The sequence below is a fragment of the Caretta caretta genome, chromosome 1, assembly GCF_965140235.1.
Source record: "Caretta caretta isolate rCarCar2 chromosome 1, rCarCar1.hap1, whole genome shotgun sequence".
Lineage (NCBI taxonomy): Eukaryota > Metazoa > Chordata > Testudines > Cheloniidae > Caretta > Caretta caretta.
This window is the reverse complement of record NC_134206.1, coordinates 68,746,354-68,768,902: the sequence shown is the minus strand read 5'-3', so window position 1 is coordinate 68,768,902 and position 22,549 is coordinate 68,746,354. Positions and strand designations below refer to the sequence as shown.

The following is a 22,549-nucleotide window of genomic DNA, read 5'->3' as shown; positions in this document are numbered from 1 at the left end:
AACGGCCGTACTGTGCCAGACCAAAGGTCCGTCTAGCCCAGTATCCTGTCTTCCGACAGTGGCCAATGCCAAGTGCCCCAGGGGGAATGCACAGAACCGGTAATCATTAAGTGATCCATCCTGTTGCCCATTCCCTGCTTCAGGCAAACAGAGGCTAGGGATACCATCCCTGCACATCCTGGCTAATAGCCATTGATAGACCTGTCCTCCATGAACTTACCTAGTTCTTTTTTGAACCCTATGATCGTCTTGGCTTTCACAACATCCTCTGGCAAGGAGTTCCACCAGTTGTGCGTTGTGTGGAAAAAATACTTCCTTTTGTTTGTTTTAAACATGCTGCCTATTAATTTCATTTGGTGACCCTTAGTTCATGTGTTATGAGAAGGAGGAAATAACACTTCCTTATTTATTTTCTCCACACCAGTCAAGATTTTATAGACCTTTAGCATATCCCGGCCTTAGTCGTCTCTTTTCCAAGCTGAAAAGTCCCAATCTTATTAATCTCTCTTCACATGGAAGCTGTTCTATATCCCTAATCATTTTTGTTGCCCTTTTCTGAATCTCTTCTGGTTCCAATATATATTTTTTGAGATGGGGCGACCACATCTGCACACAGTACTCAAGATGTGGGCATACATGGATTTATATAGAAGCAATATGATATTTTCTGTCTTATTATCTAACCCTTTCTTAATCATTTCCAACATTCTGTTCGTTTGACTGCTGCTGCACATTTAGGGGATGTTTTCAGAGAACTATCCACAATGACTCCAAGATCTTGTTTCTTGACTTTAGCAAAGCTTTTGACACGGTCTCCCACAGTATTCTTGTCAGCAAGTTAAGGAAGTATGGGCTGGATGAATGCACTATAAGGTGGGTAGAAAGCTGGCTAGATTGTCGGGCTCAACGGGTAGTGATCAATGGCTCCATGTCTAGTTGGCAGCCGGTATCAAGTGGAGTCTCTGGATTAAGTTTAGAAGTGTGTGCAACAAGAGTGATGTAGTGGTGGGAGTCTGCTATAGACCACCGGACCAGGGGGATGAGGTAGATGAGGCTTTCTTCCGGCAGCTCACGGAAGCTACTGGATCGCATGCCCTGATTCTCATGGGTGACTTTAATTTTCCTGATATCTGCTGGGAGAGCAATACAGCGGTGCATAGACGATCCAGGAAGTTTTTGGAAAGCGTAGGGGACAATTTCCTGGCGCAAGTGCTAGAGGAGCCAACTAGGGGGGGCGCTTTTCTTGACCTGCTGCTCACAAACCGGGTAGAATTAGTGGGGGAAGCAAAAGTGGATGGGAATCTGGGAGGCAGTGACCATGAGTTGGTTGAGTTCAGGATCCTGACACAGGGAAGAAAGGTAAGCAGCACGATACGGACCCTGGACTTCAGGAAAGCAGACTTCGACTCCCTCAGGGAACGGATGGCCAGGATCCCCTGGGGGACTAACTTGAAGGGGAAAGGAGTCCAGGAGAGCTGGCTGTATTTCAAGGAATCCCTGTTGAGGTTACAGGGACAAACCATCCTGATGAGTCGAAAGAATAGTAAATATGGCAGGCGACCAGCTTGGCTTAATGGTGAAATCTTAGCGGATCTTAAACATAAAAAAGAAGCTTACAAGAAGTGGAAGGTTGGACATATGACCAGGGAAGAGTATAAAAATATTGCTCGGGCATGTAGGAATGTTATCAGGAGGGCCAAATCGCACCTGGAGCTGCAGCTAGCAAAAGATGTCAAGAGTAACAAGAAGGGTTTCTTCAGGTATGTTGGCAACAAGAAGAAAGCCAAGGAATGTGTGGGCCCCTTACTGAATGAGGGAGGCAAACTAGTGACAGAGGATGTGGAAAAAGCTAATGTACTCAATGCTTTTTTTGCCTCTGTTTTCACTAACAAGGCCAGCTCCCAGACTGCTACGCTGGGCATCACAAAATGGGGAAGAGATGGCCAGCCCTCTGTGGAGATAGAGGTGGTTAGGGACTATTTAGAAAAGCTGGACGTGCACAAGTCCATGGGGCCGGACGAGTTGCATCCGAGAGTGCTGAAGGAACTGGCGGCTGTGATTGCAGAGCCATTGGCCATTATCTTTGAAAACTCGTGGCGAACCGGGGAAGTCCCGGATGACTGGAAAAAGGCTAATGTAGTGCCAATCTTTAAAAAAGGGAAGGAGGAGGATCCTGGGAACTACAGGCCAGTCAGCCTCACTTCAGTCCCTGGAAAAATCATGGAGCAGGTCCTCAAAGAATCAATCCTGAAGCACTTGCATGAGAGGAAAGTGATCTGGAACAGCCAGCATGGATTCACCAAGGGAAGGTCATGCCTGACTAATCTAATCGCCTTTTATGATGAGATTACTGGTTCTGTGGATGAAGGGAAAGCAGTGGATGTATTGTTTCTTGACTTTAGCAAAGCTTTTGACACGGTCTCCCACAGTATTCTTGTCAGCAAGTTAAGGAAGTATGGGCTGGATGAATGCACTACAAGGTGGGTAGAAAGCTGGCTAGATTGTCAGGCTCAACGGGTAGTGATCAATGGCTCCATATCTAGTTGGCAGCCGGTATCAAGTGGAGTACCCCAAGAGTCGGTCCTGGGGCTGGTTTTGTTCAATATCTTCATAAATGATCTGGAGGATGGTGTGGATTGCACTCTCAGCAAATTTGCGGATGATACTAAACTGGGAGGAGTGGTAGATACGCTGGAGGGGAGGGATAGGATACAGAAAGACCTAGACAAATTGGAGGATTGGGCCAAAAGAAATCTGATGAGGTTCAATAAGGATAAGTGCAGGGTCCTGCACTTAGGACGGAAGAACCCAATGCACAGCTACAGACTAGGGACCGAATGGCTAGGCAGCAGTTCTGCGGAAAAGGACCTAGGGGTGACAGTGGACGAGAAGCTGGATATGAGTCAGCAGTGTGCCCTTGTTGCCAAGAAGGCCAATGGCATTTTGGGATGTATAAGTAGGGGCATAGCGAGCAGATCGAGGGACGTGATCGTTCCCCTCTATTCGACATTGGTGAGGCCTCATCTGGAGTACTGTGTCCAGTTTTGGGCCCCACACTTCAAGAAGGATGTGGATAAATTGGAGAGAGTCCAGCGAAGGGCAACAAAAATGATTAGGGGACTGGAACACATGACTTATGAGGAGAGGCTGAGGGAGCTGGGATTGTTTAGCCTGCAGAAGAGAAGAATGAGGGGGGATTTGATAGCTGCTTTCAACTACCTGAAAGGGGGTTCCAAAGAGGATGGCTCTAGACTGTTCTCAATGGTAGCAGATGACAGAACGAGGAGCAATGGTCTCAAGTTGCAGTGGGGGAGGTTTAGATTGGATATTAGCAAAAACTTTTTCACTAAGAGGGTGGTGAAACACTGGAATGCGTTACCTAGGGAGGTGGTAGAATCTCCTTCCTTAGAGGTTTTTAAGGTCAGGCTTGACAAAGCCCTGGCTGGGATGATTTAAGTGGGAATTGGTCCTGCTTCAAGCAGGGGGTTGGACTAGATGACCTTCTGGGGTCCCTTCCAACCCTGATATTCTATGATTCTATGATCACTTTCTTGAGTGGTAACATCTAATTTAGACCCCATCATTTTATATAGGTAGTTGGGATTATGTTTTCCAATGTGCATTACTTTGCATTTATCAACATTGAATTTCATCTGCCATTGTGTTGCCCAGTCACCCAGTTTTGTTAGATCCTTTTGTAGCTCTTCACAGTCTGCTTGGGACTTAACTATCTTGAGGAGTTTTGTATCACCTGCAGATTTTGCAACCTCACTGTTACCCCTTTTCCCAGATCATTTATGAATATGTTGAATAGGACTGGTCCAGTACAGACCCCTGGGAGACACCACTATTTACCTCTCCCCATTCTGAAAACTGACCATTTATTCCTACCCTTCATTTCCTATCTTTTATCCAGTTACCAATCCATGAAAGAACCTTCCTTCTTATCCTGTGATAGCTTACTTTGCTTAAGAGCCTTTGGTGAGGGAACTTGTCAAAGGCTTTCTGAAAATCTAAGTACACTATATCCACTGGATCCCCCTTGTCCACATGCTCGTTGACCCCCCGTCAAAGAATTCTAGTAGATTGGTGAGGTATGATTTCCCTTTACAAAATCCATGTTGACTTTTCCCCAACAAATTTTGTTCAGGTATTTGTCTGACAATTTTGTTCTTTACTATAGTTTCAACCAGCTTGCCCAGTCCTGAAGTCAGGCATACCGGCCTGTAATTGCTGAGATCACCTCTGGAGCCCTTTTGAAAAATTGGTGTCACATTAGCTATCCTCCAGTCATTTGGTACAGAAGTTGATCGAATGATAGATTACAAAGTAGTTAGTAGTTCTGCAATTTTATATTTGAGTTCCTTCAGAACACTTGGGTATCTGTGGATCACAGATGATATCTGTTGATCACAGAGAATAAAGAAGAGTATCTTAATCTATGATTCTGAAAATTCAATCTAGAGTTAATGTAATTTTGCACTTATGATTGTATGTTGTTAAATAATAAACCTGATTCCAGATGGTTTAAAGGGTATTGTATAAAGCTTTGTTGGCTTATATAATCAGTTCTTGTCTTGTAGACTTCTGTCACATCACTCTCGTGCTCTTATTTCCCCACTCTAGTTTGTCCAAAATGGTGCTGTAATTTTTTTTTCTCACCCAGTGATCTGATCCTGATGCCTCTTTTCTTTTTAATCCCTCCACTGATTTGTCTATCATGCAAAGATCAAATGTCTTTTCCTTACCTGTAGGCATCACAACTCCATTCCATCCTGTATCTTGGAATTTATTATGTCCACCAAACCCCTCAGTTATGCCCATGACTGCAGCACTGATGCCTCACTAATTTTTCTTCCACTCTTCTCCATACTTATTTCCAGTCACTTTCAGTTTGCTAAGCCTTCACCCCTTCTCCTTGGTCATGTATCACCTTTGACTTACCTCTTCCAGATTTCACATAAGAAATGAGCCTGTACTACTACAAAATACAAATAATAATAACTTTATTCACCAAGTGCTTCCATTTAACTGAACGTTAATACCCACCTGAGTAAAGTTACTAATATTTGTAAGTGTTCACAGGATCTGTACCACTAGACTGTAAATTAATGGCGTAGGGACTATTTGTGTTATAGTACAGTGCCAAGAACAGTGTGTTTGATTGTATTAATAATTTAAAAAATCGTCTTACCTTAAAACCTGGCTTAGTATATAAAAATGTTCAAACTTGGAAGTTATAAATAAGTTCTTCTTTCCATATGTTTGTATGCATAATTGCCATTGACAGTAGGCATTATTATGCAGAGGAAAACAAACCCCAGAGTGTATGTATCAGTCATGTAACGTTAGGTTTTTCAAAAGCTTTTCATACAAAAAAAAAGCTTTGTTTCAACCTCTTGAATAAATCTGCATTTCATTAAAATCACAAAATTATTTCTCTCCTTCATTGTTTAAAAAAAACATAAATGTAATGGATACATACAAAAGCAGAAAATTTAAAAGGCAGTTTTCTTTCTTTCTTTCTCTCTTTCTCTCTCTAATCAACAACCTACGAACGTAGTTCAACATTTTAAAGCTGAGATGCCTAAAGTAATGCACCTAAATCCATATTTAAACACCCAAATAAGAGGCCTGATTTTCAAAGGTTCTGAACATTCATACCTTCCATTGATTTCAGTATTATCAGTGAAAATGTTAAGAAGAATTGTTTTTGCACATAGAAGAGGCAGGGATTCATCCTATTGTGTAGGGACGGCACCAAATTTTGAAATAGGCAGCATACAGCTAAACTGTGTTACAAATTATGCTACAGTGAAGAATGCTATCATGAATTAGGTTGCTCACATATATATTTTTTTCAAGTGATTCCTGGCTCGGGGCAAGATGAACCCAGTTTCAAAGTTAAGTGTAACTCAAGATGGATTTTTTTCTGCAACATTTAACCACTATTTTATTCTGTGCTTTGACCTTTTTCCTTTAAAGGTACAAAGATAGTGTTTACTTTCCACCTTTACTGAAGGAAATCCTTCATGTACTCTTATCATAGCTTCTCATATATCTAGTGGTCTTAGCCAAGCTTAGCACATAAAATAGTTCACTAAACTAGATGATTCCTATAGGTTAGGCAAATTTGCTTCTACCAATTAAGGAGATTCTGCTGATCTCTTGACAGTCCTAGGTTTGCCAACCCAGACAATTTAGAAGTTGTCTCTCACTAAGTATCTCTCTGTTACATAAAGTACAGATCAAACGGCTCTTTTTTAAAGAGGATTGTCAAGTTTTCCTTTTCAGAAGTAAGGTATCACTAGGAGTCATGTTATATTAAGTGGACAGATTTGCTGTGTGGTAATGATCAAGGCAGACGACATCCACTAGAAAAAAAACATGTTTATTACCTTCTATACTTAACTGATACAATTTTACTTATAGTTTTCTAGGAACATTAAAGAAGTATACTTAACTAAGTCCTGTCTTTATTTGGGACTTAATGTATCTTAAAATCTCCATAAAAGAATATAATTTCAAGAATCTAATTTACATTGTAAGACTTAGCATAGATTAAATTGATTTTGTTTATTGAAAGCTGCTATGTAATATCTCTGTGTAACTTGATCGTACATAATTATTGTGAAATATTTTTCCTTCATAATATAATAGAATGGAATTTGGTGGGCTCTAGTAGACCATGTGTGGTATGAGGAATAATAGGCAATTGCATGAGCGTTTTAAAATAATAATGTCCTTGATTTCATTTCTCTCATTTATGCCAAACTGAACAATAACTTCTTTCAGAGAGGTTACAGTTCACTGGCACAGGCAGATAGAATACATTGGGTGTATAATATATGGTCACCGAGACATATTATTGTTATAATAATGATACTTAGTAATTCTATACATTCACAAAGCTCTTTCCAAAGGTGGGTCAGCACAATTATCCCCTTTTTACAGAATGAGTACTTGTCGCACATAGAGGTTAATTGAGTTGCCTAAAGTAACACTGTGACTCAGAATCAGAGTTTGTAATTAAACCTGGGTCTCCTGACTTTCGTACTTTGTCCACTGGTCCCTGTACTCAAATAATCCTGGGCCAGGTAGATACCATAGAAATATCTAAGATAGATAACAGAATCAGAGAAAGAAAAGGAGTACTTGTGGCACCTTAGAGACTAACCAATTTATTTGAGCATGAGCTTTCGTGAGCTACAGCTCACTTCATCGGATGCATACCGTGGAAACTGCAGCAGACTTTATATACACACAGAGAATATGAAGCAATACCTCCTCCCAGCCCACTGTCCTGCTGGTAATAGCTTATCTAAAGTGATCATCAGGTTGGGCCATTTCCAGCACAAATCCAGGTTTTCTCACCCTCCACCCCCCCACACAAATTCACTCTCCTGCTGGTGATAGCCCATCCAAAGTGACAACTCTTTACACAATGTGCATGATAATCAAGTTGGGCCATTTCCTGCACAAATCCAGGTTCTCTCACCCCCTCACCTCCCTCCCAAAAACCACACACACAAACTCACTCTCCTGCTGGTAATAGCTCATCCAAACTGACCACACTCCAAGTTTAAATCCAAGTTAAACCAGAACATCTGGGGGGGGGGGGGTAGGAAAAAACAAGGGGAAATAGGCTACCTTGCATAATGACTTAACCACTCCCAGTCTCTATTTAAGCCTAAATTAATAGTATCCAATTTGCAAATGAATTCCAATTCAGCAGTTTCTCGCTGGAGTCTGGATTTGAAGTTTTTTTGTTTTAAGATAGCGACCTTCATGTCTGTGATTGCGTGACCAGAGAGATTGAAGTGTTCTCCGACTGGTTTATGAATGTTATAATTCTTGACATCTGATTTGTGTGAAACTTGCTTTTCTTTGTTTAATAAATAACTTGCACTAGGATATGTAACAATTATTTGAATGGTGCATAATCTAAAAACTATGCATCTTTTAATAAATTGATTCTAGGAATCTGAAAAGTCTAGAGAAAATATTGTCATATTTTTTTTTAAAAAAGACAGTACACATCCTGAGCAATCCAGGAACTGCAGTTATCCCCTAGAAATGGTCTGTAAATAATTGCTGTTATGAAAGCAAATAAGTAAATTAAAAATGAAATTGTATCAGAGAGGTAACAAACTTTCTTTTTTGGCTTCACGTTAACATAGGACATGAACCACTTACAGTCCACAGGGCTCTGGCAGGGGTTCTACAGAATGAAACATTTTAATAACCAAATAGTAGGGGCTTTGGGGATTGGAAGAGGAATTGGACTATGAGAGATCATGCCAAAGTGGCCAACATAAACTCTGGAGAAACATTGCAGTATAGCTTAATGAAATACAGAATTACACTGTTTCTGAGAAAAAAAATGATGGGTATCAGACTCTGGCTTGAGACCTTCGCCTGAAGGAGCACCTGCTTCAGTACTGAGGCCTGTGTTGGATTGGAGGCCAATCTCAATGAATGGTGACAGTTCATTCTCTGCAGCCGCCACCTCTCTGAAGAGGTGCAGAAACCACTCTTCTTCAAGAGCACCAAAGAAAAGGTCTCAAGACCAATCAAAACCTCACCAGGCCTTGTGGAGACTCTTCTTCCTACTCCAGGAAGAATATGGCTGATGCCAGCACACAGGATGGAGCGGGTCCTTCCAACCACTCCCCAGTACTGCCTAGGGATGCAACAGACGCTGTACTGCCAACTTGTATTCTGGCCCTTTTGAATCCAGCACCAACAAGGATGATGGTGGCACCGACTGTATCCACATCAGTGGAATATCAGGTGTCAGTGAACCTCATCTGCCTTTCTCTGCTCTCATTTGATCCAGGACTTCACCAGGGCTATGCATCCACAGCCTCACTGCCTGGACAGGCCACTAAATCGTTTGGTCTGTTGGAACTGCATCCTGATGTTCCCTTGCTGCAGATTGTGGAAGTGAGTCTGATGCTGGGCGTGGCACAAGTAAACTCCTTGGCAGCACTGCACTTTTGCACTGCCAATGTTACCGTGGTCGTGCTCTCCACCCTACACCTCAGCACCATCAGCAGCTTTGGTACCGTCACTGACATCCTTACCAATGCTGCTGCCAGTCCTGGAGACAATTGAGGGTTACACGGTGCTGGCTGCACCATTTTCACAGTCACCATGGATCCCTCTCTCACTTTGGATGACTGATGAGTTGCACTGGTTGCTCACACCCTTGGGATTGGCTCCACCTTTATCCCCAGAATCCCCTGAAACTTCTCGGCATCCAGGTCAAGATCAGCAGCATTCCCGCAGTTGGAACAGGAGCCCCTGGCCTGGTGCCTACTGGCCACCAATCTCTTACCCTTATGCTCCATGCAATTTATGGGATGCTCTTCTGTTACGGAGGTTAAACTCCTCCTCTTGCTCTAAGACAAGATCACCTGAAACTTGAGTGGCTGGGGCTGTCACGCCACCACAAGTTCAGGCACCAGTTTTCCTCCGTCTTGCAGAGACTCCAGAATTGTCTCTGTTCAGGAACAGGCGCCATCACTGGCATAGTTAACTGTCTCTTCATTGACCCTGGACAGTTAGACTTCCTGGCATTCAGTGCCTGAGAACTTCAAGGTTTACCAGGACCTTTTGCAGCACCTAGCTACTTTCCTGGGAATCCAGGTGGAGACTAGCCAAGAGGTGTTGGACATCCTGCAGCCATCTGCATTTGGGAGAGTGACCCTTCCTATTAACATTGCACTCCTAGAGCCTGTAAAGGTTCTTTGTAGCACTACTGCGAAGTGTTTCGAGAAGCATTACTTTGTCCTGATGAAGGATTTTAGTAGCTTTACTCTCACCAGTGTCCTAATTCACTGGTCATAATTGCGGTGAATGACAGTTTGAGAGGGCAGATTTAAGTCCACTGACAAGGACAAGGATGGACTTAGTGGGTAGAAAGATCTACACCTCTTCCTCCCTGCAAATGTGGATTCGGAAACAAGTAGGCACTGTTGTCCAAATATGTATTTGTAAATTGAATGACTATCTAAATTTACAGACCAGCTGCCTGAAACCTCCAGGAAGGAATTTCAGATGGGTTGCTGAAGGCTGCTTGATGGCCAGAATGTTGCTGCAGTCTGCTCTAGATGTGGCAGATAGTTCCACCAAAGTGATAGCCTCAGTGATGACCATGGGAAGGACATTCTGGCTGCAAAGTTTGAGCATTGCTCCAGACATGCAACAGGCTATAGAGGACCAAATCGCACCTGGAGCTGCAGCTAGCAAGAGATGTCAAGAGTAACAAGAAGGGTTTCTTCAGGTATGTTAGCAACAAGAAGAAAGCCAAGGAAAGTGTGGGCCCCTTACTGAATGAGGGAGGCAACCTAGTGACAGAGGGTGTGGAAAAAGCTAATGTACTCAATGCTTTTTTTGCCTCTGTCTTTACGAACAAGGTCAGCTCCCAGACTGCTACACTGGGCAAGACAGTATGGGGAGTAGGTGGCCAGCCGTCTGTGGAGAAAGAAGTGGTTAGGGACTATTTAGAAAAGCTGGACGTGCACAAGTCCATGGGGCCGGATGCGTTGCATCCGAGAGTGCTGAAGGAATTGGCGGCTGTGATTGCAGAGCCATTGGCCATTATCTTTGAAAACTCATGGCAATCGGGGGAAGTCCCGGACGACTGGAAAAAAGGCTAATGTAGTGCCCATCTTTAAAAAAGGGAAGAAGGAGGATCCTGTGAACTACAGGCCAGTCAGCCTCACCTCAGTCCCTGGAAAAATCATGGAGCAGGTCCTCAAGGAATCAATCCTGAAGCACTTACACAAGAGGAAAGTGATCAGTAACAGCATGGATTCACCAAGGGAAGGTCATGCCTGACTAATCTCATCACCTTCTATGATGAGATTACTGGTTCTGTGGATGAAGGGAAAGCAGTGGATGTATTGTTTCTTGACTTTAGCAAAGCTTTTGACACGGTCTCCCACAGTATTCTTATCAGCAAGTTAAAGAAGTGTGGGCTGGATGAATGCACTGTAAGGTGGATAGAAAGTTGGCTAGATTGTCAGGCTCAACGGGTAGTGATCAATGGCTCCATGTCTAGTTGGCAGCCGGTATCAAGTGGAGTGCCCCAAGGGTCAGTCCTGGGGCCGGTTTTGTTCAATATCTTCATAAATGATGTGGAGGATGGTGTGGATTGCACTCTCAGCAAATTTGCGGATGATACTAAACTAGGAGGAGTGGTAGATACGGTGGCAGGTAGGGATAGGATACAGAGGGACCTAGACAAATTGGAGGATTGGGCCAAAAGAAATCTGATGAGGTTCAATAAGGACAAGTGCAGGGTCCTACACTTAGGACGGAAGAATCCAATGCACCGCTACAGACTAGGGACCGAATGGCTAGTCAGCAGTTCTGCGGAAAAGGACCTAGGGGTGACAGTGGACGAGAAGCTGGATATGAGTCAACAGTGTGCCCTTGTTGCCAAGAAGGCCAATGGCATTTTGGGATATATAAGTAGGGGCATTGCCAGCAGATCGAGGGACGTGATCGTTCCCCTCTATTCGACATTGGTGAAGCCTCATCTGGAGTACTGTGTCCAGTTTTGGGCCCCACACTACAAGAAGGATGTGGAAAAATTGGAGAGAGTCCAGCGAAGGGCAACAAAAATGATTAGGGGACTGGAACACATGAGTTATGAGGAGAGGCTGAGGGAACTGGGATTGTTTAGCCTGCAGAAGAGAAGAATGAGGGGTGATTTGATAGCTGCTTTCAACTACCTGAAAGGGGGTTCCAAAGAGGATGGATCTAGACTATTCTCAGTGGTAGCAGATGACAAAACAAGGAGTAATGGTCTCAAGTTGCATTGGGGGAAGTTTAGGTTGGATATTAGGAAAAACTTTTTCACTAGGAGGGTGGTGAAACACTGGAATGCGTTACCTAGGGAGGTGGTAGAATCTCCTTCCTTAGAAATTTTTAAGGTCAGGCTTGACAAAGCCCTGGCTGAGATGATTTAATTCGGGATTGGTCCTGCTTTGAGCAGGGGTTTGGACTAGATGACCTCCTGAGGTCCCTTCCAACCCTGAGATTCTATGATTCTATGACTTGCCCTTTGATGCTCGGGTCCTCTTTTTGGACAAAACTGATGAAACTTTGCACTCCTTCAAGGATTCTAGGGCCACCCTACATTCCTTGAGAGTATATATATCAGCAGTGCAAAGACACCAGCGTGGCAGTCATCAACAGCAGCAGCAGTACTGCCTGGAACACTCTGAGCATGCTTTCCCTCCTCTGAGATAGCAGGACTACCCAAGAAAGAGACAATGGTCCCAGAGGTATTCAGGTTCTGGGTTTGCCCAGTCTACATGTCTCCCCCCAGTACCCCAGAACCCCCATTTTGACTTGTCTGTTCACAGCTGTTGTTCAGTCCATTCTTCCATTACCCTGTTTCCTCACCCCCTCATTCGAGGACAGACAGACTGGCTTGCTTTCTCAATGTTTGGGGTTCAGTTACCACTGACAGCTGGATCCTAAGCACTGTCAGATCAGACTGTGCTATCTAGTTCCTCTCTACACGTCCGCCCTTCCCTCCTTCCCTGTCCCTCTTCAGGAACCCACCTCACAAGATACTGCTTGTCAATCAGGTGTGCTCTTTACTGGCTTTGGGAGCAGTGGAGGAGTTTTCTCTGGAGCACTGAGGTCAAGATTTTTATTCCGGGTACTTTTATGGTTCCCAAATCCACCTATTCTCAATTCTGAAACCTCAACAAATATATCAGATAGATGATGTTCTGAACAGTCACCCTATCAACTCTCCTCCCCATGTTAGAACGACTGGTTTGCTGCTTGGGACCATCAGGACACTTATTTCTACATGGCAATTTTCCCAAGCCACGGAAGATTTCTGTGGTGGTTCATGGGAATGGCAAACCACTGCTACAGGAGGCCATGCCTGTGGACGGTCAGTGTCCTCAAATGTCTCGTCGCTCACAGTCAACTTACCCTGACGGGCCACATGCAGGCCGCAGGTTGCCCACAACTGCATTACACTGTGCTTACTCGACTGTCTGGGTCTCATCCCAAACACTGGGAAGTCAACCACTCAGAAAATCAAGTTCACTGGAGCCCTAATAGACTCTACCAATTCTAGAGCCTTTTTGCAGACAGAGCATTTTCATATGATTTGCTGCCTTTGTCTTGGTCTGCAGTTGCAACCTTCCATGACAGTTTGTATAGGCCTGAGGCTTTTGGGCCATATGTCTGCATGCTTGCAGGTGGTTCAATTTGCTAGGTTATGTCTTCACCCTCTTCAGATGTGGCTGAAGACAGTTTACCATCCAATCCTTCATTCCTTGGACAAGTTGGTCTGCCTCCCTGTGTTGATCCTGCACTCCTGGCAGTGGTGGATGGTTCAGGGGAATGTATGTCAAAGCATTCCCTTCATCCAGCCCTTACCACCCAGGACTGTTGTCACTGATGCGTCCCTGTTAGGTTTGGGAGCACATCTGGGGTCACTGAAGGTTCAGTGTCTGTGGTCAGAGGAGGAAGCTTCACTGCATATCAATGTGCTGGAGCTTCAGGCAATCTACAATTCCTGTCACACTTTTTTGACTGCCTCAAGGGTTCAGTGGTTCACATATTTACCAACCAGAGCTCCAAAATATATTATGTGAAAAGGCAAGGAGGAGCATACTCCAGGATTCTCTGCCAACCAGCAATCAGTCTGTGGCAGTTCTGCATTAGAGTGAGTATCGTTCTCATGGCCAACCACTTGCTTGGGGTCCAGAATCATCTCACAGACCATCTCAGCTGCAATTTTTACCTGAGTCATGAGTGGTCACTGATGTCTAGCATTCTTTGAGTCATCTTTGCAACTTGGGGCATCCCAATGATCAACCTGTTCACTGCAAGAGACAACAGGAAGTGTTATCGTGTTGCTTCTGAGGGGGCCTCGGTCCAGGCTCCCTGACCAGCGCCTTTCACCTCAGCTAGCAACCAGCTCTTCTGTATGCTTTTCCTATGATCCTGATCATTTCACAGGTTATCCTCAAGCTGAAAGCTGATTAAGCCAGTTCATCTTTGCCACAGCGTGGCTGAGGCAGTGTTGGTTTTCCCACACCTTCTCACATTGTCAATTCAGTCTCCCGTACCCCTTTCTCTCCATCCTGACCTGTTCATGCAGAATCATGGTCACACTTAGCATCCCATGCTCAGCTCCCTGTATTTCACTGCATGGCTGCTCTGCAGGAAATAAAAAGGAAGAGTGATGTTTGGTGGCTATTTGACAGGTCCTACTCAATAGTAGGAAACCCTTTACCACAATGGACTCTTTAGCAAAATGGAAGCAGTTTTCAGTGTGGTCATTGGCCCATGAAGTTCAGCCAACACTGTCTTGTATCCAGGACATCTTAGAGTATTTTCTGCATCTTTAGTCATTGGGCTTTACACTTACCTTGCTGAGGGTGCATCTAACAGCAATCTCAGACTTTCATCCATCTATTCATGTAAGATTGGTGTTTGCCAATGCCATGGTAGCAAGATTTTTAAAAGGAATTCTTCATCTCCATCTGCCAGTGTAGGAACCAGTTCCTTTGGGGGGACCTTAAAGCAGTCTTGACGGCTCTAATGGGACCTCCGTTTGAGCCTCTGGCATCCTGTCCCTTTCCTCTCTTGTGTCAAAAAACTCAAAATCTCCTCGTGGCAATGACCTCTTCAAGGAGAGTGTGAAAGTCACAGGCTTTGATGGCAGAGCTTCCTTATATACAGTTCTCCAAAGACAGTGATATTGCGGCCTCACCCAAAATTTTTCATTTGAACCTGGCAGTGTATTTGCCTGTGTTTTTTCCTAAAGCCATGTTCATACCCGGTGGAGTAGTATCTTCATGCATTGAACTTCAGATGTTATCTCACCTTTTTATTTGAACAGGACTAAATCCTTTTGGGCTTCACCTTGTCCGTTTGTGTCATATGCAGACTGTATAAAGGGGCAGTCAGTCTCCTCATAGATAATCTCTAAGTGAATAAATTTCTCCATCAACACTGCATACAAAACAGCTTCGGCTACACCTCCTGAACAGGTATACGCCCATTCTAGGAGAGCACAAGCAAATCAATGCATTTTGAAGCAATGTCTCAATATTGGACATTTGCAGAGGTGCCAGGTGTTCATCGATACATCTGTTTGCGAACAATTATGCCATTATTGTGGTGTCCAGAATAGATGCAAACAGGGAAGCTGTTTCTGCAATCCTTGTTTAAATAGACTCCGAGCCCTATCTCCTCTGGGTACTGCATGTGAGTCACCTAAGTGGAATACACGGCTGCTAGGGTGACCATATTTCCCTAAATTGAAAACGGGAATGCATGGGACTGGCCTGAGCCACCTGGCACCGCTGCTAAGCCCCCCACCTCTGTGCTCCCAATTGAGCAAGGTAGCAGAGATGTGGGGGAAGAGGAATGGGTATGGGCTGGGATCTAGGCAGTAAAGCAGGATGTGAGTGTGCAAGTGTGTGAGTACTTTTGGGTTCAGAGCCAGGAGGTGAAGTTATTGAACTACGATCCAGCTAGCAGTGTGCTGCTCCTTTGTAGGCTGGGATAGCAGAGGGTCGGGGCAAGAAAGAGGGTCCGGGTAGTGGGAGGACCAAGGAGACTCTAGATAGCAGCCTTGGGAAACTGGGGAAGGCCGGAATGTGGCAGAAACAAGTGGACTGGGGAGGGAAAGTGACCGGTGGGATGGGGGAGCTGGAGAGGCCTTCGGGACTGGCGTTGAAGGATGGTTGGGTGAGGCCCATGTGGAGGCTTTGGGGGCAGGGAGGCATGAGGCATGGGGAACTGAGGAGGGGGCATGCTGTGCTTGGTGCCCCGGCAACCTCAATCACAGTAGTGTTCTTGCACTGCTTATAATAATGTGATCAAACCAAATTAGAAGGGACTATGAACAAGAGAAGGATAGTATGAAATTGTAGCAAAAATTAAAGACTATGGTTCTGATCCAACTCCTGTTGAAGTCAATGGGAAAGCTTGCAATGATTTCAGTGGGTGTTTGATCAGCCCATACAATAGCTGGGAAAATGCAGTGGAATTGTTTCAGGGTCCCAAGAAGCACTTCAGACTTTTATTTGACTACAGAATTTTATTTGTACAATTCACCAAATAGTGGCAAATGTTTCTATATGCCTCCGAGACAATAATAAAAGAGTAGAAGATAAATTACTCGTAGTGGTGAAAAGGAGACAAAAGTTGAGAATCAGATATCCAGAAATAGAAGATCATTTTAAATGTAATAGAAACTAATTGCTGATAGGCCAATCGGGCAATGGGATAATAATCTGCCGTAAGAAAATCTGTAATGTGCTGTTACTGAATGTATGCAAGGAAAAATTGGATTTAGCAGGTTAGATATTCTTCCACATATGCAGTAGTTGTACAAGGAGGTCACTTCAGCTGTAAAGCATATGAAACAGATATTCTTATGGAAGGATTAAAAACAAAACAAAACAAACAAACAAAACTGGTACTGATTTTGAAAGTAATAAATAGCTGAAAGCCATTCCTTGGGCTTAGGAGGCTATTTCGAAAATCATTTGGTGGCAAAAAAGGTTGTCTCTCTCCCTCCCTGCCCCTGCCCCAGCAAGTTGCCATTTATGCCCTATGTAACCACACTTTCAGATCTTAACAGACCAAGCAAGGCAGCTCTTTGAAAATTTTAGTACTTGAGACAAGAAGCTCTCTGGCAAAGTTTGAGAAAAATTGAAATATCTGTGTTTCACAATCTATGCAATGTAATATTTTTCCAGTTAACATGTACATCATTAAACAATCAACAGCTGGCATGTTGGGAAATACATAGCAATGTAAAGTGTGCGTGTGTGTATACACATGCATATATGCACACATATACCTACAAATATAAATACACCATTCAATGCTGAACTTAAACTCCAAACAGGAAAAGTGTACTTTTTGAGCAAGTTAACAAAGTCTCCATTTTCATGTATTTCATGTGGGATAATGTGATACTGAAATACATTGTGCTGGAGATTGATTTTTGAATCAAAAACCTTACTATTTGAACCCAAATCTTTGTTTGAATGCTTGTCCATCTGCCTCTAAACAGTCTTCTGACATTGAGAGTTAATTTAGAAAAGTCTGCAAAAGTTAATCTTTCAGGAAGTTTTAGAATGAACAATTAAATTGGAAAATTTATCTAATAGTTACGTTCTATATAAAAATGTTGTTTAGTGGCTAAACCACCGCACTGAGAACCAAAAACTCTTGATTATTTATTCTCAATTTGTACTCGTCCTGGCAAGGCATTTTCACTGCTCTGTTTCGACAGCTGTAAAATGGGGATAATGCTACTTGTTCCTAACTCACAGGGATATGGTGATGAATTAATTAAGTTCATGTTTGTACAGTGTTTTCAATATGTGAATGGACTGGGTGAGAGCAGAGTATTATTACTATTTTCAAATAAGAAAGCTAACTTAAATACTTATATTGTAGCTATATAATAGAGAAATGTGGAAGGCAAGGGCAAACCACCACAGGGGTTCAGAGGAGTGACATGGTTAGAGCTTTGGGAGCTCGTAACAATTTTAGAAACATTTGGTATAGGTAGTGGTAGAGTGAGATAAAGAGCAGGAAAGCCTGAAAAGAATACACTCCCCTTGTTGTCCCTGAGGAAAAAGATTATCCTAGCAGAAAGTGAAAGAGAATTCTCTTTTGTCAGGCCCTTCCCTCTAATGTGTTCAGTGAGTCACTTTTATCCAACCAGCTCCTATCATGTTGCTGCTAATGGATATCTCAGGCCGTTGTGGGGTGTTTTTTGTACCTTTTTGGGTTCTTTGTCTCTGAAATACTTATCCCCATCATTGTGTTGGAGCTCTAGACTATCTGACAGGCAATGGCTGTTTTTTTAATTATTAGTATTAATTCCTTTGTCATTCCGAGATAAGTCTTCTACGTAGTTCTGCAGCTATATTTTACTTCAGATACCTAGTGTGCTCTGTTTTTCTGTACTATGTCAATAATATATTTTGGCATTCTCTGAATTATTCTATGTGCTGTCTTATTTATTTCCAGTATTCATAAGCTAGAAGAGGTGAATGCAGTACCAGGTTGGCAGAATTAATTTCGTGTCATCAGTGGTCTTTGTTATACTAGGTGTTGGATTCCATTTTTCTAAAATGTGGTCTAAGGAGAATCTGACCCTATATTTCCACTCCATATAATTCTTCTGTAGGAGAGATGTTTCCATTCACAGCTTTCCTCCCTTTCTGTTTCCCATCCCTTCACTAAATTCAACAAAGTCCTGAGAGAGATAAGTTATGATATATCAGAATAATTCAAGCTAGCTCCTGCTGGGATATGTTCATGGTTTGGGAGGGTCACCTAAGTCTTTGCCAGAGGAATTTCTCTGTATCATATCAAACATTGCTTTCCTAGGAGATGATTACTTGGATCGGTCTGCTTCACTATGTATCTATCCCTGAAGGACTGCATTCTTCTGCTGGTAGAACTATAACATGGCATTAAACTATGGATTTATTATATTCCTGCTTCTAAAATTTGTGAAGACACAGAGCTTAATTCACACGCATGTCAGCATTATTACTGAGGCCTGGTCTGCACTAGGAAATTAGGTCGGTATAACTACATTACTCAGGAGTGTGAAAAATCCATATTCCTCTGTGACGTATTTAAACCCTGGTGTAGATAGCGCTAGGTCGATGGGGGAATTCTCTTGTCAACCTAGCTACTGGATCTCAGGGAGGTGGAGTACCTGTGCTGACTGAAGAAGCCCTCCCGTTGGCATAGGTAGTGTCTATGTCTAGTGTCTTTGAGCAGGGGATTGGACTAGATGACCTCCCGAGGTCTCTTCCAACCCTAATATTCTATGATTCTTCACTGAAGCACTTTATGTGTAGCAGCAGTTTATGTGTAGATATACACTTAGCAGAGCTCTAGTCTCTCTAACTACCAGTATTCATCAGCCCACCTACTGGTGATCATTACTTTGTAGTCACTGAGATGAGGATGTGGGGTGATAATTCATGAAGGAGGCTGCCACTCTTTATGAAAGCACATGCAGCCAGTGAATGTGGCCCATATTCTGATCACTTCTGTGTATTATGAACCGTTCTAAGTTTATTCATCTCTGCATTCGACTCCACTGTTGAAATATTGACCTCACTGAGATCAATGGCAAAATTCACATTGACTTCTGTAGGCTCAGAATTTCCCCCCCAAAAGCTTTGACTTCTGTAGGCTCAGAATTTCCCCCCCAAAAGCTGCATAGGTAAAATATATATGAAATTCTAATAAGTACTGTAAGTAATTTTAGGTTTTGTAATTAGTGTAACAAGCTGATAATGAAAAACTATACAATGTCAATATTTCCAGACTAATATTCAAGTATATTATTTATAATCTATCTTATTATGCTTATGAAGAACATTTGAATGTTTACGAAAGTTTACTTACTTCCTGTGTATGATGTGATAACCATATCCTTGACTGTATGAATTCATATGAGCCCAGGATATGATTTACCGAGCTATCAGGAACTATACTGTACTGTACTGGCTTTTTTTATTACTGTACTGACATTTTTTAATTAAATATTCCAAATGTAAACTAGGGTGCCAGACAATTGAAAGGTTTCAGAGGAACAGCCGTGTTAGTCTGTATTCGCAAAAAGAAAAGGAGTACTTGTGGCACCTTAGAGACTAACCAATTTATTTGAGCATGAGCTTTCGTGAAGTGAGCTGTAGCTCACGAAAGCTCATGCTCAAATAAATTGGTTAGTCTCTAAGGTGCCACAAGTACTCCTTTTCTTTAGACAATTGAAAGGCAATTATTGCTTTGTTCCTGATCAAGTAAAACTTGTGCATGTTTTATATTTCTCCTCTCCCCTCATTTCATCCCTCTTAACATTCTCCCAAATACCCTGTTGTTCCCTTCTGATTGGCAGGGCACTTTCCCGCAGAATAACAAATGTTTCTTAGTTTACATCATGCTTCAGATCTGAATTGGGATGGAAATAATGGGTCAGAAATTTGGCTTGTTTATTTAAAGGAAATTCTCTTTCAGCTCTTTAATAGCTCTATTTTCTCTATATTTGGGGATTTGAATTCTCTCCTTGTTTCATGTAAATATAAGTAGGGTTTTTTTCTTCAGAAGTGTGAAGCTAAGGCGAGCAACTTTATTGCAAGGAAATATCTTGAACTTTCTTAATATAGTCATTAATCAGAGAGAAGAGAGATTGGTATTTTCACAGTACAGGTAATTTAAAAATAAACTTTTGGTTTTAATGCAAAACCCTGCTTTTGCATTGGCTGACACTCATTAAGAACCAATCAGAATATACAGCTTTGCATACTGCATGTTTGAGGGAAAAAATGCAGTGATTATTTAAAATGGGTACAACTAATCACAGTGAGGAAATTGTGTAATTGAGAAAAAATAAATATTGCACAATGAACTAGTATCCCTGTCCTGTGATTATCTGATACAATTCCATTTCAGAATTATATGTGCTCTATTGGTATAAAAAATATTTTACAAATAGGCATTACTTACCAGTTTTTCTTTATTGAGATGTTGAGCGAATGAATATATTATATTTTAGTCTCAGCAGAAAACCTGGAGAAGAACCTGAGGCAGATGGAAAGGCAGCTTCAACAGCTTGAGAAGGATTTGAAGATCTTTCCCCCTCCCGATGATATCCATGACAAGTTTGTGACAAAGATGTCTATATCCTTTTGACAGTTAAATATCTTATGAGGGCTTGTCTAACGTTTACTTAACTCTTCAAATTTATTTGCAGAACCTTTGTCTAGTTTGCAGCATTCATATTTTAAAACATTAACTCTCCTTTCCTCAAAGACTAAGTATACAGAACAATAAAAAAAAATGACCTGTAATGCATAATATGGAAACAACATTGCCAAATGGCAATGATTCTGAATTTTGTACATAAAAACATAGAAAACTTTTTTTGCTGAGTGAAAAGGTGAACGTATTACAATAAGAGTGTTAAAAACTAATTTTATAAGGAGCGTGGTAAGCCATGTTTTATTTCACCTTGAATATAGAACATAGAAATAGGAGAGGGCCATTCCAGTTAGATGTGTTTTGTTCTCTTCAAGTTGTATATTACCACTGGGATTCTGTCCACTTTTGTATAGGTGGCCTGCAAAGCTTTTCAAGTTTGTTGATAGTCTCAGCTTATGAAACTCATCCATGAAGACAGCTTCTGCCTCATTTGTTTTTGACAAAACTCCTTTTTTTCATGTTTATTTAAAAGTAATGGCTCTGATTCTTTCTCTTCCCCTTAGGGGAAAACTTGGCTCTAGTAGCAGATCCATTTCTTCCTACCTTCTGATGTCCATGTTCTATTATATACGTCTTATCTCTGTAGCTGCTCTCTTTGCCTCCCTCCCAAGTGCCATAAGGGAAACAGCTGGCAAGAAAGCAGGAGGAGGAAGGAAGAGAAAGAAACTACTTTCAATCACAACAGCAACCCCTTGCAATCAAAGTGCAAAAATTCAGGAGAAACACCTTTTGCACTCCTAATTTACTCTTCTGAGTTGGGGGTAAGTAATCCTAGTGAAGTCTTATGTCTTCCAGTCCTCTCTCCCACGCTAAGTAGTAGCAAGGAAACTGTGCAGAAAGTAGTTTTTCTTCAAGTGTTTGCATATGTCGATTCGTTCTATGTGTGTGTGTGCCCATGTGCAGTTGTCGGAGATTTTTGCCCTAGCGGCATCTATAGGGTCGAGTGTAGCACCCTCTTGAGTGCCACACTCATGTGTTGGTATATTAGGTGCTGCTGACCCTATGCTTTCTCAGTTCCTTCTTTCCGCCCATGATGGTTGATCGGAGTGTCTTGTCTTGCATCGCAAGAGTGTTAGCAGTTCTTACAGTCAATTGTTCTGTTTCCTTTGTTGTTAGTTGATAGGTACTTAGTTAGATCTTTAAGTTAAGTGTTAGAGTACTTGTTTAGGAGTTAGTCCTCGCTAGGACTTCACCTCAGAGTGGGGCATGTCCCGTTCCCCAGGCTTTAAGCCATGTTCATCATGCAGCTGACACTGCAGGAAAAGGGGGCTTTGGACAACGTGGCCACCTCGGAGCTGCTCAGGTGTACCGCTGCAGTTGGACCCTCTAGTCCAGCCAGGGACCCGCCTCCAACTCCTGGGAGCGGCAGGGGGTCCCGGCTCTTAGTAGGGTCATCTGTGCCTCAAGTGGGTGCGGTGGCCAAAGAGCAAGTAGGGCGACCGGCACCGCAGATGTCAAGCCAGGCAACAGACCCAGCCAAGGCCCCGGCATCTACGGGCAAGCCGGTTATGGAACTGCCCCCTAAAGCAGCAGAACATCTCTCATCCCCGGACTGCAGGCGCTGGTCTCCATCACCACAGCCTTGGACCCTGGCACTACAGCCTCAATCCCCGATTAGAAGACACAGGTCCCTGACGCCAGTGTCTCCACTTGCAAAGCATGGGACACCTGAGTTGTGACATCGATCCTCATACCCATGGCACCGTCGGGCCTCCCACCAGAGTTCACTACGGCACAGATCACCATT

General features: G+C 42.8%; 1 protein-coding gene across 5 annotated transcripts in view; it reads left to right on the top strand.

Annotated features, from left to right (window-relative positions):
* Positions 1-22,549, top strand: part of DIAPH3 (diaphanous related formin 3) — a 530,405-nt gene that overhangs the window by 332,080 nt on the left and 175,776 nt on the right. For all 5 annotated transcript variants that reach the window (XM_075128866.1, XM_048851760.2, XM_075128870.1 and 2 more), the window contains one exon: positions 20,597-20,719. In XM_075128866.1, the coding sequence (XP_074984967.1) occupies positions 20,597-20,719 (123 nt within the window). The remainder of the gene's footprint in view (positions 1-20,596; positions 20,720-22,549) is intronic.